Genomic DNA, 23,435 nt, shown 5'->3' on the forward strand with positions numbered 1-23,435 from the left:
AAATGTTTACTCTGTAAATGAAGCACTGAATATTCTTGTGCTGTGTCAGCAATGATATTAATGTGGACATGACATTCAACACAACTCTTGCTGAGCCAAATTCCCAAACATATTCTAAAAACAGTCATTCCTTTCATGCCCAACTCATCCTCCCCTTCACCAAACTATTACTGTGAGAAAAAAAAAGGAAAATTCAGTGAGAATTGAATCATCTAGACAAATTATTAAGGTAGGTATCTATGACTATTAACTGCTGATATTTTTAATCCATGGCCAGTTCTGGTGATGAAGATGGTCAATCTCTGAAGTGCAAATATAGAATAAGCCACTCCCATTTCACATGCTGTCAGTGAACTCTTGAGAGTTTAAGTACAATATGAGTATGTATCTAAATCAATAAAGTCCATAATCCATTATTCAGAAACTCTACAGGGCATGATAAACATGCAGCTACACCAGTTCAGCACATCCTTTTAAAGAATCTGTTTTATAAAAACAATACCACATATTCTTGCAATTATTTATGATCTTTGCTAAAATCAACATAACAGAATTTAAATCCAAGCAGTTACAGTATAGTTACCTTGGCAAGCTGCCTGCATCCAATTCACAAAACACACTGTGCTTAAACTGTTTTTAATGTTGTGCAATGCAGTTAGGACCCTCTGTCAAAGTATTTAAGGTCATGAGATTTTATATTAAATGCCAAAGAAAATGAACTAGATACTACTAATATTGTAATGTTCTACCTTAAAAAACCAAAGCTTTGCTCTTCTAGCTTTTGAATGGTAGACATAATAAAAAAAATAAAAAAAAAAATCTGAATAAATACGAGCAATCATACTTCAATTATCATCCATTTAATGCATTATTGTAAGATGCAGAATTACTTCAGAGTCTGCAAGAAAACCAAATGAAATAAAATAATTACTTTGGCAACTACAAAGGCCCAAATCAATAACATCCATAGAACTGAATTTTTCATCTAAACACAAAATAACAAAAAGACACTAAACAAAACATCATTCATCTAACTTCATCAGAGTGAAGTAACATATAGTAGTAGCTAAGTATGACTCTGTGTAGAAGACTGCCATCCTTTTCCCTTTGTCCAGGCCAAAAACTCCAAGAGTTGTTCAGCACAGGCAGGCCATCTACGTTTTCAGAGTTGGACTTTGTTATTTGTATTTCTACCCCTGATGTGTACACACTACATTTTAAAAAGAAAACAGTAAAAATTCTCAGCTCTAATTTAAGAACACTCTATGTGTATTACATTAGCATTACCACATTTCATCAACAAAAGTTAGCTGCTCACTGAAAGTGGATGTCAGAATTAGTTTGAGGTTTCCACACCTCTCTCCCCTCCCCATGAAACCATGTACTTGAAACTCAACTTTCAAGTACAGAAAAACTGAAACCAGGGTGAAAAGCAATGAATTGATTTCAAGACAAATTAGATCTTTCCTTTTTCATGTGAAAGTATGTGCAGTGAAGATATCAGACAGAAAGCTGTGCAGTTATGTGCAGTGTCCCAAGTACTCACCCAACTCAAGCTCCTACCAGCTTTCTGGAATGCCTCCAGTGACTCAAAGCTTTACATATTGAAACCAGAGTGCATATTTAGACTTACAAAATAATAAATGGTGGGAGAGCTCATCCATTTGTATGCTAGTATTCCACTGACTTACAGAAACAGGACTCAGCTGACAGCAGTATTAAAAAACTATATGCACTAGTAAAGTGTTTTTCTGTTATCATAAACTAAAGTATACAAGAAATGCAACTGATCTCCTCAGGAAGAGTATGACCAGCCCACAGCAAGACATGGGAGACACCACACATTGGCACACTTTCTTCCATCTACAGAAATACAATGTAGCTTCTTGTTTCACAAGCTTAATTTCCTAAGGATAACTTTTAATTATACAGACCGTTACTTCATTCTAATAATTGGTCTCAAATGCTACTCAAGGTCCAAACTCAGTCTTTCTTATAACTGTATTCTTTGTCCACATCTCACTGAGCGCTTTTAGACCAAGCCTGCTTTCATGAAAGCGTAAAATAAATACCACCAAAAGCTATTTTCTCTAGAGACAATTCCAAATAACTTTCATGGATATTGAATACTTTGAATTGCTCTAGAATACAATTGAAAACTAATGCCAAGATCTAGAAGGGAAACATTTTCAATCAGCTCAATTGAAACACCTCTTTTTTACATGACCTGTAAAACGATTTTGAGATAAGCATATCCTGCATACACAAACATCTTAGCAGAAAGCATTTGTCAAGATAAACTTAGCATTAAAAATATTTACATTAGCGACTTTTCTGCATAAAACCAAAGATGATAATAAATACATACTTTAAATGTTTGCTTGATTAAATGACCTTTCTTAGAAATCAAACATTAATACAAAATTCCAAAAACGCCTTTCACCAGGGAAGATTGTTTTGTCTTCATTCAGCAAACACAAGGCAAGTTAAATTTAAGAAGTTTCTCATGCCTTTGGCTTTGATTTTTCAGAGTTAGTAATATTAAGAGTAGGAGGGCTTTGGACTATTTCTATTTATTTTCAAATTTTTAAAATGCCATTTGTTAACATTTTGATAAAATTCATATTCTACTAAACCAAAGAAATTTGTGGTGTTTGGGGTATTCTGTGCAGGGCCACGATTCAGACCCAATGATCCTGATGGGTCCCTTCCAACAAGGCATATGATTCTATGACTGACTATTACAAAATGATAAGAATCTACACATAGATATTTTGGCTACATACAAATGAAATAAATTTTATACCAGAAACGGGCACAAAAAATAACAATCATGTATTCTGCAGGGTTTATAGACATTTTTTCTCTGAAGCTCAATATCATTCAAAAGATCCAGGCTTAAAAGATTTACAGTTTGAATTAAATAGTTCCAACAAAAATTCCCACTTCTATTATTAGGACAAGCTTAGTTAAATCCCTATAAAAAATATGAGTGCCACCTACATATTAAGACTGGACTCAGCAACTGAAGCTGACTAGTGGGGAAGAAGTCCTGCACTTTGTAAGATGCCTAAACTCATGGAACAGAGCCTGAAAAGTATCACCAATATGAAACCTGACTGAATGACTGCATCAGACTTTGAAGACAGGAACCACGTTGGCTGACTACTCCCACACAATGGAATACAAAAGTAAACTCTACTACTGATTATATACTTAAATACTGGAAACTGGAATGCAAAAACTCAGAAGACAAGGGGCAAAGCCAATGCCATCATATTCCTAGTTCTTTGAGAGAGCAGAGGAAGAAATATTTGATTATGGAAATGTTGCAAGATGTACCATTAGAAACATGGGACTCACTAACCATACTGAAACATGGGGAGAGAGCCCATCCTGGTAGCAAGTGCTGGAGTCATCTCACCCAGGCACCTACTTTGTGCCAGGAGAGGAAAATGAGGTATATCAGGCTCAAATCCAGGTACATGGTACACAAGCCCCTTAGCCTGGAAGCCTCCACCAGAAATGAGAAAGCCTAACACACATCTACATCTGATATTCTGGTAACTCATGTGGCTTGTTGTAGCTGTAAAATCCCAGCAAATATTGTTATTTTGGCCAAAAAATATAAATACTAGATTAATGTTCTTAACTTCACAAAATTTAACTTATTTATGACAAACTCTTGCATTAATCCTACTACAAATAACCAAACAGCTTAGTTTTAGAGATAACATTTTTGCTTTCATTTTTAAATGTCAACAAGTTTCTTTCCCAATAGAATCTAACAAACATTTTGAATTTACCTCCTATCCCAGGCAAGAAGCTGATCTGAGGAGAATCTTCTACCACTTGTAAAAGGTATGAGTAATCCTTCAGTTTTCAGAGGTACTAGCATTGCCCTTAGAGATAACATTCTCAGTTTATCACCACAAAATCAGTATTCCTGGAAGTAACTAACTTTCTATTGCTAATTCTCACTGAATACAATTCAGTGGACAGAACTGATGGTGGACCCACCCTGTGTGCTTGATTTGCTTGTTTCATAAAGAAGAAAAACCAACTGTGCTTGCCAGAAGTAAAGATTTTGTGTAGAACCCAAGCCCTATGGCAAAACAAACTATAACGTGAATTATTACTGGTATTTTAAAATGTTGCCTCTTTTTCAAGGGCTACCACAAGCTTTAAATTCTTTGCTTCTTGATATTCTTCCATTCTATTCATAGACAGTTAAGATTTATTTAAATATTCATATCAATGAGTGGAGACATAAGAGTTGAAATCAGTAGTGTACAGTACACTACTGTAAATCAGTACAGTACTTCATTGTATATCAATATTAGCTTTTTAAAAATTTATTTTAAATTCATTTTCATTGAACTGGTCCTGGGACCAACTGTAAAAAGCTGTATGCAAAATTTGAAAAGAGCATCAAGATATGAGGTACAACTCATCAACTGGTCCCTTGAAGAGCAGGTAGTTAAGTTCAGTCCAAGAATTCTGCCTAAACCAATGAATCTTCTCTAGAAGACGATGCAGCTCATGGAAAGTAAAAGTAAAATCCCACAAAAACGTTTTTATACTTCCTATCTTCAAAACTACTAAAACATATACACACACTAATGTCAAAACCAGTATTTCAGACATCATAGACATTGAGTTATGCTTGTGCTCTAGAAATAGCTTTGTTAACTTTGGGGGTAATGGATCTGGTTCTAACATGGTTTTCTAGTTTAATTCTTCTTAATTAAACCACTTTTCCCAATATTACACTTACAGTATATTCTTAGTATAAAATTGAGCAAAAATGTAGGGAAAAAAATCAATTCAAGGTACAAAACAAATTCCTTTACAAGTCAGTAAGGCCCACACTGAAGCACTGTGCTCTGTAACAAATACACTATGATGACAAGACTAAATTACTAGACTTCATTATATTCCCACAAAGAATGAAGTGAAATTTTATTTAAATCGTAGGCTACAGTATCTCCTCCTCACTCCTATGGCTGTCAGACCTACTGCATGTTACTACCCTTCCTAAAATGGTATGATGTAAGAAGTCTCCTGGGTCTTTTGGACAAGCATGCCAAGGTGTGTTTTTGATGGAGCTCATCATCATCATCATCATCATCATCATCATCATCATCATCATCATCATCATCATCATCATCATCATCATCGTCACCACTCAGCCTGCCCCATGGCTCCCACGCTGCAGCCCCAGCACCCAGCCAGCACCGCGGGGACACCGGGGCTGCTGAGGGCAAGCAAGAAGCCAGGCCCAGCAGCACAGCACAGCAGCAGGGGGGCCCTGGGGAGCTGTATTCACATCCTGCCAGCAGCCATGTGGAGCTCCCCATGCCCACGGCTCCTGGTGTACTGGGATGTGCCCGGGACTGGTAGGTGCTCGAGGTTCAGCCTTCAGAACAGTCTGGTTCTGCTCTCAGTGTCAGCCCCTGCTTCTCAACACACTTGCATGAGGGATGCTCCAGCTCCTGGGAGTATCTGTCTCTGCATGGACATGCAGGGGAGCAGGGCCACAAGGGAGCACAGACTGCTTCCCATTCTCCCCACATAAAAAGTGGGGCAGAGGCCAACAGCAAAAGAATTTAGCAGTGGGGAGAAGGAGATCAAGAAGATTCTGCAACAGAATTGGAGATGCTTCTCGTTCAATAGTTATTTGTCTTGAGAGATTTTAAAATGAGCAATTGTTGCAAAATAAGAACAGACCAGTACTGGAGAGAAAAACGGTAGAAGAAACAAACAGGTGCTCTGAAAGCACAAAAGCATTGTTTCACTGTTTTGCAGACTGCAGAGATATAATTAAAAGGTGAAATAAAATAATAGTAAAACAATGAGAGCCTTTTCTCTGAAAAACAAGGTGAGGAATAAAAATCCTATCAAACAGCCCCCTCCCTCTGAACTCTCAAAGAACCACCAACCTAAATGAAACATTTGACTTTCATTTCCGACAGGAAACTGAAGCGATGAACAAATACATTATGACTTCAGCTCTCCTGCTCATACACGCAAACAAATTCCATTCTTCCCTAGGAGAAGAAAAGCATATATCCTTTTGGACAAGAGTTAACAATACTTAATAGCTTGATTATATCAACAGGCTGATCCACAGACTTGTGAATTCATTTCAGTGTGTCACAGAGATGAATTTACCAGACCTATTTGTTATTCATTGTTTACATTTAGAGTGAATTATTTCACTTTTGGTCAACAGGAAAAAACAAAATCAGGAAACATGTTCACTGAACTGTTGGATTTAAAGTTTACGTGCATATGATGTGAGAAAATACAAAAATCTTGGGACTCTTGGATTTTTTGCAGGCCTTTCCAAAGATGAAGTAATTCCATCTGTGGTTACAGAAACAATCCCACAGCACCAACAATCAAAGCAACTCCAGAATTAAGGTTAACCAAGGAACAGTGAGACTGGAAGGTGACAGAGGAACAAAACCAAAATGCCATAGGAGTACTAACACTAATTAAAAGTGAAATGATGGAAGATTTTAAGGCACAACAAGCTCCATACTCTTTATATTGACTAACAACTGTAATTGAAGCTGCAATATCAATTCAGATGGACTAGTGCCCTGATTCAGTGTAGGCAATTCTCACAATCTTAAGGAGCAAGAAAATAAGTAAATACACAGCTATAGGCAGAAACTACAGTGAGCTTTCTGGAGCACTGTTACTATTGTACATTGTGAAATGCATAAAATGTCTGTATCTGAACTACTATAATCTTACTCTGTAAGAGAAGCAGTAGTTTATATTGTTCTACACCTTTAAATTCCAATCATGCATGTTTAAAAGTCCAGTTAAGGTGAAATGGTTTTCATATTATATAACTATTTCATAGAACACATGTTAGCACTGTAACAAAAGAATTTTTTAAAATTTTTTTTTGCCTACCTTCCTTTTCAGCAAATGATTGACTATCCGCAATGACTTTTGGTATTTCTGGATTGTAACGAGTCCCCTCTGGAAAAATCACTAAATACATCTGTAGAATTAAAAAGGAAACAAAACAGACAAGTTCTTATAATGAATGTAAACTGACTGCTTTTACAGAGATCATCAACACTGGATAGGCCCATATTGTATTTAGCTCACACCATTGACTACTGTAAGGATCAAAAAAAAAAATCAGAATAATTAAAATTTCTTAGCTCTAAGAAACTTACTGTTCGAGGTTCAAAATACTTTCCTTTGAAAACACACCACAGAAAATACCCCATGTGATTTAGGAAGGGAGATAGCATGTGTCAACAAAAGTCAGCAAGTCAGGAGCAGCTGATATCAACAGGAGTATCAGTTTTAAGAGATTTTGAAAAGACAGACAAATACATCACAAAGTGACCATTTTTATTTTTTTTTTTAATAGTGATCTTGCCTCTAGTCTTTCCTTATACTGGAATATACAGTAATTCATTCATTATTATAAATACTATTAATTGAAATGATGATAGATCTTATGTGTCTCTATGTCTCTCACTGAACTGGGTATTAAATATATTAGGAACTCAAACTCATAGTTTAGCGTAATTTGAACTTTAAAGTCACATTCCTTTAAGCATGCATGTCTGCAAGGTTAGACTTCTGAAGTAAATTCATTTGCTTGACTGTTCAGCACCAAACCATCTATGGGTTCACAAATCACTGCACAGGTAAAGGCTGCCTAAGTATCTGTATAACTGACTGTAAAATTACGGACCCAAATAGGAGCTATCAAATTTGACAATTTTCCATTTTCTTTTGAAACAGAACAGAGGGGTTTTGGGTTTTGTGGGTTTTTTTGGTGTGTGTGTGTGTGTATGTGTGTGTTTTGCACAATCTCCGACAAACAAAGCTGATGCAAAACATCACTTAAACAGTGAAAATTTCATATTAGGGGTTCATTTGCAGTAGCAACTATGGCCACAAATGATAACTGCTATGGAGTTGAAGATGACGCATTCATAGTAAAATGCCTACTGTAAATACTTAATTTACAAACTTTGCAGAAAGCAATCTTAAGAAACATTTGAAAGAAAACAAGGTAATGGATTTACAAAACAGTCCAAGGAATATTATCAGTGATTAGACAGAGACTTTGGTAATTGGGAGTGCACATCACATAAAGATGCAAAGTTAAATAAAAACTCAAAAAGAGACACACAGGAATGCAACTTTGTGCTTCTGACCCACAAAACATCAGAGTGTGCTGGTATTTGCACTTAATGCTTGTGGAACAGCTACAGAAAGGGCTGAATGCCAAAATACAGGCCCCAGCAAATGACCTCTCTAGAATCTCCCCGCAGTGAGGAAGGTTGAAAGATGCACTAAAATGCAGAGGTGGGAAGGAATCTAGGAAATGTGCCAACCAGAGAAGCCAGCTGGAGATCAAGAAAAAGGAGAACTGAGTATATAGCCTAGAACCTGACAGGGGAAAGAAAAAAAAAAAAAAATTAAAATAGCAAAACCAGTGTCAGTAAAAAGAGCTAGGAGAAAGACTGTACTTGTCACAATATGTTTGGGGGAAACTGGCAGACTGCAGAGGCAAGTGATGTCCAAGAATGTTCAAGGACCAACAGAAATCCAAGATGCACATAGATTTGGTGGTGAGAGAACAAAAGAAAATGGGTTTAAGAGTCAAGGTGCTTACTTTTTCATATATAACAGTAGCATAAGTACAGGGACAAGTACTGGAATCCTTAAGATGCAGATGTAGCCCACACTTCCCCCAGTCATCTGTACATTTTATCTATGAAGTATAATGTTGAGATATTTAAGTGACTAAGTAAAACTTCTCAGAGGTAGCTGGAAAGAACATAATATTCAAATCCAGATGCATTTTTTTTTCTTTTCATAAATGTGCTTACATTCAAATCTTGTAATCTGGGTGCTTAAAATGGTACTTCAAGATGAGGTGTTCCAGTTCCACCCCTCCACCCCCAATAAAGACTGCATTGCTCAGCTCTATAGGGTAATACAGTGACTGTAACAGGTCATAGAGCAAAGGAAAAGAAGCACAAAGCACAGGAGCACCATGCTTGGTAGAGCTCAGCACTTAAAAGCAGGGAATGTCATTACTGGTCTTCAAAGCAGATTATCACTCCCAAAAGCTGATTACACAACAGGAAACAGTATCTACTTACTCCAGCCCTACCTATGTAATACAAACCAGGGACTGAAACTATACTTATTCTAGTAAACCTCTAAAACACAAGTAGCCAAACAGGTTTGTTGACCAGAATCTGAGTATCTCTGAGTTGAAACCATACCAACAAGACAGAGAAGTGGCCTTTGCTTTAAATTCAGCATATAATAACCTACTATATAGCTCATTAGGTCTGTTTTTAACAGTAGAATGCATGAATTCAAAGAGATGACCTACATATACTCATATATAAGTTCTGCACAAGACAAAGATATCCGGCCAGTACAGTTCAGCCTACCAGAACCACTTGTATGACTGGCTTTTCTCCCACCACAGGCAGCAGAAGTTAAATCCTTACACACTATTTCCGAAGCCTGTAAGAACTATAAATCCCTAAGATTTTAATAACTAAATAAGCTCCCCTGAACTTGGAATAAGAACTTGTAGAAATATTTTAGTTGCCTAGAAACATTAGCTACAGTTTAGGCCATTTTTAATACAGACTTTTCAATAAGGGCAATTAACTGCATAAAAGTTATACACTTTATTGCTGCAAAATAGAGTGCTCATGTTCAAAATGGCAGGGACAGTTTTGGATTACCACAGTCCCTGATTCATTAAGACACCAATTTTAACCCAAGCGACAGGTCCCTATGCTCAGGTATGTGGTATTTTTATTCGTTTTGTGAAATGGCTGGGTGTCAATAAATATTGTATCTCTCATCAGTTTGAAAGCTTCAAGAAGTGGATCAGGATTCATTTAGTAGAATCCTACTGATTCTTGTTGGAGACAGAAAATCAAAGATGCAAATCTTTCGCATGTTGCCAATCAGGGGCTATCTGAAGAGTGGCCATTGCAATGTCAGTGCACTTGCCACAACCCACAAATTAAATGAATGAAAGATGGTAGCTGCATTCTCCAAAAGAGCAATGCTTCATTTCCCCAGCACTGTCAAGATCTCACAGGCAAAAAGAAACAGCAATGGCACTAAGGGAGGGCTGTGATTCCAGAGAGGGGACAGGGCAGCTGAGGAAGTCCCTGAGACAGATCAGAGTGCCACAAATTGAGCTGAAATGGGTGGAGCACTAGGAGCAATGGGAAAGCAACAAAGCAACATGAGTCCCTGGAATACAGAACAACCATAAACACAGAGCAAGGAAAGGTGGCCAAGGGCCTTAGAGAACATCCTGGAGTGAGTAGATGCTACTCTGTAGAAGAACACAGGGCATCAAGAAGTGGTAAATACTGACTAAAGGTATCTTGCATTTACTGTGCTGTTCTCGTGTGACAAAGGGAAAACAAACATTTTAATTTACGAAATTCAAAATAATCTTAAACAATGCACTTGCTTTATTTTAATATTATTATTACTACTATTGCACCCTGACAGCTAGACAGACTCATATCTGCATCCATTTAGACCACTGCCTAGAAAGTATGCTTCTAGTGAACTGGATAAGAAACATTGCCACTCAGATCAGTAACTGAAAAGGATATGATATGAGAAAGCCTATCTGGTATAATTAGAACAAAATACAAAAGGTGATGTGGGAAAAGCAGGGAAGGACATCTGTGATTTAAAATTGTCAGGGATTTGCAAATTAGTAACTATATCACAAAATTATTATATTAAGCCTCATATCAGTTGATTTAATGTATCTGTATGCTCTCTGTTTTTATTGTTTGATTGGCTTTTCTTCACATGACAATGATTTATTCTATGACTGAATGAATGACAAAACCAAAACACATAGTAATCTGCTAAATATTGGTTGTACAGGGTTAAATTCCACATCTCAGAATGCAGATTTCCTACTGTCAATGCATGATAAAAAAAATAGAAGTGACATTTTCAGTTACAAAATGGAATAGCTTGCTGTTCAGAAGAGTTCATTTTCTTTTTAAATCAAGCAGATTACACATGTCAAGTGACAGCTGGATATCCATTTATTTGGCTTACATTCATCTATGGCTTACACTAAAACAACATTGACACAAAAAGTGTTCTTTAAACACTGTAACAGTCTCTGCTCTCACAACAAGACATAAGATTGCAATTTGTTAGCAATCAGTCAAATTTTATGGTATTTTAAACCAAATCACATCATCTTGAGTGAATTTTATCAACAGAAGTCCCAATAATGCACCATTCAAATGTATGAGAGTTAACAAAGCAAAGTTAAAATGAGAGTTTGAAAAGCAAAGTGACTTCCAGAAATATGAAAATGTATTAGTTCAAGATCCCCACTATGGAAACACAGGTGCAACAGTGTTTCAGTCTGCTATCAGTTTTGTGCCTGTCTGACACTGCCGTGCTGCATCTGGGAAGAGATGTGGTCCAGCTGCAGACCTGAGGGCAGGAAAAGGGGCTGTTTATAGCAGACAGGTGGGTGGAAGTCGTAGGGCAAGGTGAGCAAGGAGAATCACGCAGTCCACTGTTGTCTACACAAAAGGAGACATAGCAGAGCACTAATCAAATTATACTGTGCATGTAACAGGCCATGAGGAAGCCTTACTTTGCCTGTCAGTTTTGACTCCAATTTACATGGCATAATTTAAAAAAAAAAAAAAAAAAAAAAAAAAAGTCCACAGTGAAGTGTTAAAGAGCTTTATATGCTAAGGAGAAGAGAAGACTGGTTCTGACTTCCTACACATCTTCAATTTCTTAATGGGAAAAGAGATGGCTTCAGACAGACTGAACATTAATCATCTGGATTCTTTTGTTTAAATTGTATGTGGAGAGAAAGTGTAAATAAGAATGTGACCCTTAACACAGATTCCCGTCCATCTCTTCTTTATTGCTATATAAATCTTTCCTGAGCAGCTGAAAGGCCAACTCATCTCTAGCACTACATTAAAGAAAGAAGTCTACCACGTACACACAGAATGACTAAGCTACCCCAGCTGCTCACTAAACTGAGGAAAGTCCACCCTGAGCTGCAGCATACAGCACATGAAAATTCCAGAGTCATAGATTAGTTATTTTTGCATGAAGCTGATGAGTTCAGGGCATACTTGATCAAAATGTCTTCATTTTAAAAGCAATATGGTTGCTTGTAAATGTCACGCTAAGTTGCAGAACTACATGAATAATGCAATAAAGACACAGGTTTTCTGTATTCTTCTCACAGTAGTAATTGTAGGTTAAAGGCCATTTAATAGCATCTACATTTAAATTCTAAGATAAAGTGGGCTATAAGAACTTTAGTCTTTCCTCAAATGACAGCTCAATAATCTGTGTATTTTATCCCAGCAGATGCAAACATTTGCCTCAGTAAATACGCCTTTAGTGACTCTGGTTTTGTAAATTTAAGTGTCACTCCCTAAATGGTTTGACAGAGAGATTTTAAACAATTAATTTCTGCAGCAGTTACACTTATTTCTCTTCTATCTTGCAACACCTGATAATATGAGACAAATGGCAACAACTGCCTGGTATGCGTGTCCAGGTTCTGTGTTCATTTCCAACATCACCAAACCCCAGAGAGCTAAACTGCAGCAAAAACCAAGTGTACCCAAGTGGTCCCATATTTATCAGGCATTAGCTTTGATAGATTAGGTATAGGCTTTCAAACTCCAGAGGGAGAAGAAGATTCCACAAACAAAGACTTCTGGATTTATTTCACTTACTAACCACAAAGAAAGCAGAACCAACATCAGTTGTATATTTAAAGAATAGCTTTATGCTTAAACTTCTCCTTACATTCAAACTTGGCTAAAATGACACACTGCAGCAAGGCTGAACACCATTTGCAGGTTTCCAAGGACATAATCAGATGAGTTTCTAAGCACATCTTTCCAAGATTATATTAAAAGAAAAATACACATTTTTATAAAGGAGATTAATTTAACACAGACTTTGAATTAGGACTCTTATCACAATTAAAACCTTACAATAACAAGAAACCCCTGCTTTTCAAGGGGTGCAGAAGGAAGCCAGAAAGCCAGACTCAAGCAGAATCTGTCTCTTTAACTAGCAAGAAATCCATGGGCCTATGCAGGAAAACACCTTGCTGTCTTATTTCATCCAGACTAACTAAAATGAACTTAACCAGCACTCTGCAGGGGAAAGAATTGCATAAGGGGATGACTATGTTTCATACATCCTGCAAACAGCCTTTGCTTATTCCATTACACCACAAGTTTTACAGCAAGCAGAATCTTTACCACTGACATACGGCAAATAATGAGGTAACACAACCTCTTTACATCCCAGGACCCTCCCTAATAAGGAGGGTGCAGGTTGCCACCACTGAACCATCTTCTCCATGGACATCATTGATTAGATACTGTTGTTATAGTTGCTGTAATGCATTTCTGGCCTAATTTATATGCTAACAATCGAAACTTTCTTTACTTAATTAAGACAAAAAAAATTATGTTAAAACTTAAGTTGAAGAAAAAATGAGTTTGAGCCTGCCTGAAATAGGGACACTTTACTCATTTAAGCCTCTCAGTAACCACAAGGTCAATTTACTTTTTCAATAGACACATGCAAACACAAACTCACAATCTTTAAATAAGAAAAAAGAATGCTATTATGAATATCAAAACAATCTGTGAACTCTTTTTACCCAAGTCTCAGCTTATAAAAGTTTCAACAATATGGGGAGTCTAAGTCCTAATAACACAATTTTAAATAAAATGAAGTTTAACTGTTCTATATCAAGGCTTGCTTAGTTGTTTCTTTTTTTTTAGCTTGGCCAAAATGGAAGGAAAAAAATTAATGCACAGCAAGTAATGGAAGCAAAGCACAGTGATTCTAACCACTGAGCCACAAACCATACAGGGAGTCATGAGAAAAGTCACTTGGCAGTAACAGTCATCCTTCAAATAGAAAATTATCAAGAGTTTGTTTTGGGTTTTTTTCCCTCCTCCAGGCATAGCAGACAAAGTTATTAAATTCTAAGATGTCACTGCCATTAAAAATGACTGATCATTGTGATGACTAATTAACATTTGGTAGGAAAGGTTCTTGACTTTTAGAAGTCAAGCATATCTGTCTCTGACAAGCACACAGTAGTCCAAATGTTGTCTTTTGAAACAGAGGGTTTCTCTTTCCAAACAGAGGTTTCTCAAGGAAGGTACTATAGTTCATGTTCTAAGTCCAGATCCCCCTTGCCCTCTACAAGAGAGAATCACAAAGTTCCTGTCAATCATAAAGAAACAGTCAAATTTTCCTCAGTTTAATTAGAGGTATCTCTCTAATCACAGAAAGTAACTGTAAAAACACAGAAATAAAACAAATCCATGATTACCATCTTAGTAGTTTGTGGATATCGGGCATGGCTCTTTTCTCCAACAAGCCTTTGCCATTAAAAAAGTCAAAGAAATGAGAAGGAAGGTATAAGCTTACTGGAGTCTCAGCTTTCATCTGGGCCCGCAACTTCTCTCTCATTTCTTTCTCATTGAATTTGGCACTTCTTTTTACATAGACTCCTCCATGCTATCAGAGAGAAAAAAGAAGGAAAACATTAAATATTTAGTTAGTTTAATGTAGAATAGATGACAGAAGAACAAACAAGAGACAATTGCAAGTCACCTTTATGACTCATGCTGCAAATTGCCTACAAGATATTTCCTCCTTCACAGAAACATGCAAAACTAATTTTACACTTGCATATACTTTAGTTCACAAAATCTGTTTAAATAAAAATCAGATATAAAAAAACCCCAGTGCATAAGACCCTTGAAGTGTCTTGTTTAAAGGAGTTAAATAATTAACTAGAAGATGGTACTAGAAGTGACCCCAGGGTATTTATTTCAGACAATGCTGACATGCAGCTTCATTTGTGTATCGAGGGAAAATCACAGAACTGAAGTTACTCACATACAAGTACTTACAAGTTAGTGCTTTCATTTCTATGTGCCCACTCTTAACTAATGCAAATACTGGGAATGCAAGTATCATACTTCTACATACAAAATTTATGAATAGCACAAAAGTAACTAGTGTAGGCCCTGAAAACCTCCAGGCACTTCACTAGAGAACCAAACTTTTAATAAAGAAGTTGTATTCCAAGATAATAATTGAGTAAGTAAACCAAAATCTTCATAAAGCAAAGAATTTATAGAAGTATTCTTACTGAAAATTATTATTAAAAGTTAAACTTTATCCTGTAGAAGATTCATTTTATAACTTGTTGCACACAATTTGTTACAAAACTGCAGTAAAAATTCACACAAAGAGAAATTTGCCCTATCATTTCCCTCTTCCACCACATTGTTTTATCTACAGAGAAAGAGGATGTAAACAAACATGCACCAACTATAAACTATTGATACAATGAGGTCTGAAAAAAACCAAAATTAGCTTCCAAATAAAAGAATTTCAGGTTTAAGGTACATTGTTTTAATGGGTTTTCTAACTGACTCGGTAACTTGGTAATACTCTTTTCTGTTCGCCATGACAATTGGTATAAGGATTTGTCAGACAACTTCTGCCCATTCATGGTTTTACAAGCTCTTAACAGAAAGGTGACAGTAAGATTAAAACTACTGAGCTGAGCCTCATTCAAATACCTGATATCATGAAAAGATACAGTACATTGTAGAAACAGGGGTGGTGACTTTGTGCAGAGCTGTGTCCATCGACAGGAATAAAATTGGAGGGGTTAGGAGGAAGTGGGCAGAAGAAGTGGTCATGCAAAGTGCTTTCAGCCTTTGCTTTTCATGGTGTGGAGAGATGGCAACTTAGCTAATGGTGTTTGATGTGACTTATGAGTTGTTCTTCAGAAGCTGCAGTGAAAGGGAACAGAAAGCCAATGATGCAATAACTGCATACTAAATATTCTGTCTTTATCGTCTGTGGTTCCCTCCCAAGGTGAAGTAGCCAGATCTAACACCCTGCAGCTCTGCTGCTGTGACTGGCAGGGGACCAAAACCATGAACAGAATTCCCCAGCTCACTGAGCTTGGCTGTGGCATGGTATTGGGACCATCCCACAAGCAGTTTAACAGCTCCAGACAGAAAGCAGCATGAAGAGAAAAACGTTTCTTCGGCTGTGTAGTAAACAGAGAGCCACGTGTTATCTCCACACGCCAAATAAGACTGTTTTCAAGATCTGACACTATTAAAGGGAAACAGAAGTCTCAAGCAGACTTAAGTACAGTTATATTCAGACACTCAATACAACCACCCCTTCCAGGAAGGGCAAACTCAGTTTGGTATAAGAAAAAATTAATCTACTATATAAGACTTCCATGTAATGGGTAAATCATCATTCTCTGTGAGCTCAGCTAGGTCAAGCTTTGATAAATGAGAGAAAGCCGGAACTGAGGTATTCCCTTCTCATCAAATTACTACTCAGCTGCAGTAAACTAGAAAAATACTGAACCAACTTTTCCTTGTGAACTTGTTTGATTTGTGAACTTGGATAAATGAAATTACTACTGGACTCTTTGGTCAGGGACACACACCATGACACCAAAGATAGATCTGCATGTCAGACATTTTAATGCTCAGAAATAGATTTGCACTTCTCAAGTAAATGAGCACAGTCACGCCAAAGTATCACAAGATCAGCGTTTGCTGCATTCACTCCAACCCCACCACTATGGCAGGTCCCTGTGGCTCAAAGCTAAAGAGAGGCAGGACATATGGATAAAACTAAGGAACATCCAAAAGAGTGCACAAGCTGATGCTGGATAACAGAAAAGATAAAGGCATACTTCCTATGATAAAAAATCAAGCAAACTGTGAGGTACCAAAAATACTGTTCAAAATTACATCCCAGCCTCATCAGGGGTATAAGATAAATAGGAATGAATTAGATGGTGTAGGTGGATAAGAGTGATGGGATGAATTGATAGCAAATGGTAGAGGCAAAAAAATATTTCAGATCCACCCAAAAGTAATAAAGATAGTTTTATGCAAAGAAATTGGTTCTACCTAATAAATCAGACTTGGAACATAACAGGTTAATTTAAGTGTTGTTTTCCTTTCCTTTCTATTAGATAGCAGCCTCAAAGAAGAATGCTAGTTATGTGATTGTATATAGCTCAAATTCCCCAATTTGTATTGCATTTCCTTTTCAGTAAGAGATCAAATATATGAACGCTCTTCAAAACAGATTTCTGGAAGTACTGTTTTTAAGGTTATAATTTTTTTCCGCTGTACTTTAAAAGCCCCTCTCTCAGTCAACAATGGATTGTGTTTACAAATATACTTCCTTTGTGCCTGAATTTTGCTCTCCTGGACATCCAGACCACGTTTATTTCCAAACAGGATGTTTACCTGAGGAAGGGAATATGAATTCCGTAAGCATGGCGTAATTATGTGGCTCTGGAAACTTTTAGTGGAGTGTAAGTGACATCACTGACAGAACATCAACAGGAAGGGCAGGAAGTGTTTTATGTTTTTGCACTGTTTGGTGTGATAAAAACAATAAAAATACCTATTAGCTTGCACTGCATCCCGTCTCAGTCATTTAAGCATATATGCATCACTGCTGCCTGTCAATTGTCACTGATTTAAATATATATATAAAAATATATATAATCACCCCCCACTAAATCTTGCAAAAGCTTTATTTTTTGAGGAATTCAAAGCTGAATGGATTTTATTTCATATATACATGTTTTGATTAAAAATGTAGGTGACATTCAGATTAATTTCCACAGGAACCTCCTTTTAACAGTCAATATACCACTCAGGAAACCAAGCACCGGATATTCCACACAGCAAAAGTAATTTTCCAAAACCTCTAAAAAAATAATTTCTGGACACTTAGTGATAGTGATGGAATATATATCCTGTTAGTATTTTAATTAAAGCAGACTTTAATCACCAGCTTTGTAATGACTAAAGGTAAGGACAAAGAGCAAAATATTTCCATGCAGCAGACCAGTCACTTTGGTGGACAAAAAATACAGAGAAGCATTAAGGGCAAGCTTTAGACAACCGAGAATTCTATTTTCTCCTAATGCATACCCTTAGTGAGGTATGACAGGGTCTGACAGTTTGTAGTTATTTAGGGGACTGGGACAGCAGACCTATAATAAAATAAATTGTGAATATTTTCCTCATTTTCTCTGCAGCATACGCTTCTCTAAACATACCAATTTTAGCAGAAACGATGGCAACTACTCATGCTCCAGCCTAGATCTACTGTCTACTCACATAGGTGCTCATCCAAAAGACAACAAAGATTTTCAACCATCAAGCTAAAGACACTGAATGTACTACGAAGATGAGGGAAAGGGTAAATCCTCCTATTTGGACATACCCCATATGCCTGCTCTTCATATACTCCTTTACAAGTTAATATATAGTTCCAATCATACACAGCATAATATTTTTCTTAGTGTTCTCCATGTTCTTGTCCTCTTGGTCGGGGCTGACAGTCAATGCAATCAAACTGTCTAATTATATTACAAGTATTTTCCTAAGTGCATGTGCTCAGGTTTTTTTTGGGTTTTTTTTTCTTTTCTTTGCCTGGGCAATGAGGTGAGGGACAGAAAGCAGACAGATATTCAGAGAACACATTAAGATCAAACAGAGAAGACAAAGGAGAGAAGTCTTACTGAATAAGCATCTTTGAACCACTACCCAAAACTATCCATTTCTAGTCTAATAACTAAGCACCCAACTAAACCCTGAGATAAGTCCCATGAAGCCATTTCTGCTCACCAAGAAAAAGGCCAGTACTTCCAAAACCATCCACCTCTACATTTTATTATTTTTTTTTTACATATAAATAGTTCAGCTTTCAAAAAAAGCAAAGAACAGACATGACAAATTCACAGAGGATTTTAGAGAAGTAGGCCATCTACAATGCTCTCCACCATTTTAGACTGAAAATCCTATCTACTCAGTATGATGGCTGTTTACTGACCACGGCTCACTGCTTCTAAGTAATCATATACATTTGAGTCACATCAGGTTCAGCTCTCAGACTAGAGGGAACAAAAGGAGTATTATGCAGAAAGAAGAGAAAGAAAAAGGTGGGAATACTGTCAGACTCAGTTTTTTGCTTAACTGAAGTCCAAAATAACCATTAACATTTTCATGGAGGTGGTATCTGCCTTTCCTCCACACTATACTAAGATCCAATTTTTCTCTTTTATATTCTGCTATATCCAAAACAAGCAAAAAACAAAGAAGTACATTAAGCAGTAATGCAAATTTACTCCAAATTTGTAGCATGATACGCAGCAAAAAAAGCCTGCTTACACCTTCTGCTTAACCTTCTGAGAGCATGACTACAAACTGGAGTTTTGGACTGTAAAATGAACAGTTTTAGAATACTCTGAAATACTCCTAACAGACTCTACAGTTTTAATTCTATCCATAATAAGTATTCATTTAGAAAAGTAAACTGAATCTTCAGTAACTGTTTCTCAATTCAGATACACATCTAACTAAACTGAGTGAAACCAGTTGCTTTCATGTTCAAATAACTGAATGCCAGCTCAGAACTACATCTTCACAGCATGCATGGGAAACAGGGGGGGGTGTTACATATCTGACTCACAAGGAGTGAGGGAAGAGTGAAGTGTCTCACCTGTGAAAAGTACCACCCGTACAGTGGAAGCCATTTTAAGCCATCTTTCAAGACATACCGGACATGCCCGAGCGCGTTCTGCCTGATTGCCAGCATGTCCGCGATAATCCAATCAACTGCAACGACAAAAGCCCAAAGTAATCAGTTCAATTACCTCTTAATTGCCACTGATGAAACCAAAAGTACATGTTGCATGTATAAATGTCATTAAAGGTTTTTGAACTATTAGTTCTTGCTTGTTAGGGCAAGCCTGGAAAGAGACACCGTAAACAGACAAGCAGATTTTTAAAATCTATAAAAGTGTTAAGCAAAAAAAAATACAAACCTGTACACTGATGATTTGATAAATATATTACATTTTCTTTATTTTTTGGCAAATCCCCGTAGACAATTACCTAAAAAAAAAATTAAAAAATATGCAGTATTACTTTATAATTTATTTTCATTGCATTAGGCAGTGATGAGATCCAATGCAGTAACTGGCTTTTTACTAGGAAAACTGTCAGCAAGTTAGCATCATCAACGAACACCCGATCACTACATCAGTACCCATCACACAGACAACTGACTTATCAACAAAGCTGTAAATATTAATTAATGAGGACTCAAGAAACTTATTCTGTTCTTTTGCCATAGTCCTAGAACTGGATCCAGGGAAGATGACCTTCAGCCACAAGCTCCCTACATTAATATAATGGAAGTTAATGTACAAAATCACCATTTAAATTATACATCTAATGAATAAGACATACTCTTGCTATCATTCAATCTAAAATGGTAGATTTTCCTGGATTAGATCAAGAACAAGATCTCAGCCATTTGCCAAGATTTTAACCATTGAGAGTGAACAAAAAATCATGAGCTTGAGGGGTGCCTTTAAATTAGTCTGTGGCAGGTTTTTTAATATTTTTTTCTCTGCTACATTAATGACACACTTCAACCTTGTAGTTTCTCACCCATGAAAGGTACCGGTCTACTAGCAAAATAATCTTCTGAGAGCATGACTAGAAAACAAGATGCTGATGCTGGAATCTCGGTCACCCTTTACAATGGATTCATTCAATTATTTTCAAATATAAAATGAGAAATTAATGAATTTTAATTCTGAACCAAAGAACCAAGGCAGCTGTTCAATCACCTTTAATAAACATTTTTATTACTTCATGAAGCCTAGTTTTTCTAACCACATTCGTGGTAGGCTTCCACCATTGTTCTGCCAATGGACATACTCCTTGTTTCTAGAAAATGGCTGTATCAGACAAACACACTACTTTGAAATTGTTCCAGTTACAAAAAAGAAAAGTGCTATATGGAAGGTTTACCCACTTCTTATCATCATTTCCCTAGTCTGGGGAATACTGGAATTTCATCAGGAATAACTAACATTCATAACTTAATTGGTACCATTCAGTATGCCGAGTCTCATATTGATCTTTATAGAAGGTCTCTACCAGCATCTCTGGAAACTCTGTCCATCTCTCAGGTAACCTGTGATACTGGATGGCTAATGCCTCATATTGTTAAGTCTAGGCAAAAACTCCAATAAAACACTGTATGTTTTGCATTCCTGCTCTTTTTTCTTTGAAAATACAACCACACTGTTGATCAAGTTTTGTTGTCAAGGCCAAAATCAGATATTGGTGAACTGAGGTACTCAGTCAATATGTGAACAAGAGATCATTCAGCATACAGTAAAAGAGGATATAACTTGAGTTATTTTTTTTCCAAAAATGAAAAAGGCATGCACAATGAATTCTAACTGAACAATATTTGTAACAAGTCAGTTGACAAGTATATTCTGAACAGTATCTGAGAAATTTGAACAAGATTCTGCTATAGGAGCAGACTTCTCATTGAAGTACCAGAATTTATAACCTTACTACTGACACTAGGTACCACACACAGATTACAGCAAGGTAGCAGTCTTAACCTTACAGTTGACCTTACAGTTCAGGTGCACGAATTCCTCTGAAATAAATCCTCCTACTCTCACTTATAGAGTTAAAACTTAATTTTACAACTGTACACTTTCCCAGCACTGTTACCCACAATGTCCATAAACACTGTTTTCTTTAATTTCAAGCTAAGACTCCACTATGCAGTTTCTGGCAAAGAGAATTTTAGAGTAAGAGAGAAGGCCCAATACAACAAATCATTAAACCAGAAGGTCCTGAATGTTATTTGAGCTCTTCTAAAATGTAGAAAAAAAAAAAGCAAGAAGAAAACAAAACCTCCCCTTGACCCCAAGAGCTTCCGCACACAAGAAACAGGGTTTGAAATATACAATTTATAACTTCACCTTGTAAATATTTCCACTTTAATGTACCAAGTCAAAATCTCAGTGCAATCAGACCCACAATTTAAAGCACTTGCTTTGGACTATTGCATGGGTAAAAACAAATATAACATCATTCCCATAAAAAATGTATGCCGGTGTCTGCCAAATATAACAGTTAATCTGTGTAAATTTTTATTTCAGTTAAGACTGGATGGATCCAGTTCACTTTTTAACCCCAGAGGAACACCCACCCACTGCTCCTGTAAACAACTTCTATGCACAGCATTATGGCTTACCCTAAGGGTTAGATGTGTTTACATGTAATGGACCAAAATCTTTTACTCATGATAAAACACACAGCCAAACTGTTGGAGAGAACAAAAAATAAAAATAATAAAATAAAAAAAATTTAAAAAATCTTATTTGTATTAGTTCTCATTAAACACACAAAACCTGAGTGTTTTATTTCAAAGCAAAGGTAAGAACAAGAACATCTGAAAGCTCTATTTTGTTTGCTCACATGGCTCAGCCTAAGAGGATGCACCAGCTTTATCTGCTGCATCATCCACTTCAGCACTGTCCATTTCACTATCTCGAGGAAAGGCTCATACAGTTCATCAAAGGCCAGCAAACAGCTTTTCACCTTAGACACCCCCAGCTAAAGAACTGGCTACAAACTTACAACTGTTACTACAAGTAGCTAAGAACGGCAACTTCCAGCCTGCAGTCCCAGGAGACACCTACTCTGTGGACACCCACGCAGCTTTCCTTCTGAGACCGAAGCAGTTTTCCTTTATTTGGCTTCTGAAAATATTCACCAAACACAACCAGAGGGGTAACAATTAAGAGCTTTGAATCCTCCAGAAATGCCCTTTTCCCTTTGAGAAGAATTATCTGATTGTGGATAAGCAGGAGAAGAGTCTGCTCAGGACAAGACTCTGATTTCTGGCCACCTGATGTGTTCAGGTAAACCAGAGCACCTAATGAGTATTATAGCTGCAGAAGGAAATAATACAGTATTCTTCTTCATGGCCTCCAGAAAACCTTTGGCTCCCTGCTGTTTTTTGTAGCTAACTTTGCAGAATTCCTTGCTGCAGAGGCTGTGCAGCATCTGACTCCTCATTTTGCTGGTGCAGAAGATGTTTGGGGGCCACAGTGAATTACAGAATCACAGGATATTCTAAGTCAGACGGGACCCACAAGGATCCTCGAGTCCACCTCTTAAGTGAATGCCCATAATGGGGACAAACCCATGACTTTGGTGTTCCTAGCACTGTGCTCTAAGGCACTATTTGAGGGACTCACCCAGGGACAGCAGTGCAGAAACTGGAGTCCACTGCACCCATCTGTATTCAAGCCCCTTTGGAAGCAACCTGAAGACTTCAGAGTGGCTTAAAGACTCCCAGCCCTCCTCAGAGGAGCAGCGGGTATGGGCAGGGGTGGTGCTGCCCCTTCGGTAGCCACTGCCGGGGAAGGAGCACAAGACATGCAGGGC

The 23,435-nt window shown here is 37.1% G+C and overlaps 1 protein-coding gene across 1 annotated transcript in view; it reads right to left on the reverse strand.

Annotated features, from left to right (window-relative positions):
- AGPAT5 (1-acylglycerol-3-phosphate O-acyltransferase 5) overlaps positions 1-23,435 on the reverse strand; it is a 55,663-nt gene that overhangs the window by 20,373 nt on the left and 11,855 nt on the right. The window contains exons 2-5 of the mRNA XM_015622044.1: positions 19,988-20,057; positions 19,663-19,778; positions 14,515-14,604; positions 6,931-7,021 (exon numbers count right to left, since the gene is read on the reverse strand). Coding sequence (XP_015477530.1) covers positions 6,931-7,021; positions 14,515-14,604; positions 19,663-19,778; positions 19,988-20,057 — 367 coding nt within the window. The remainder of the gene's footprint in view (positions 1-6,930; positions 7,022-14,514; positions 14,605-19,662; positions 19,779-19,987; positions 20,058-23,435) is intronic.

This window comes from Parus major, chromosome 3 (genome assembly GCF_001522545.3).
Source record: "Parus major isolate Abel chromosome 3, Parus_major1.1, whole genome shotgun sequence".
Taxonomy (NCBI): Eukaryota; Metazoa; Chordata; class Aves; order Passeriformes; family Paridae; genus Parus; species Parus major.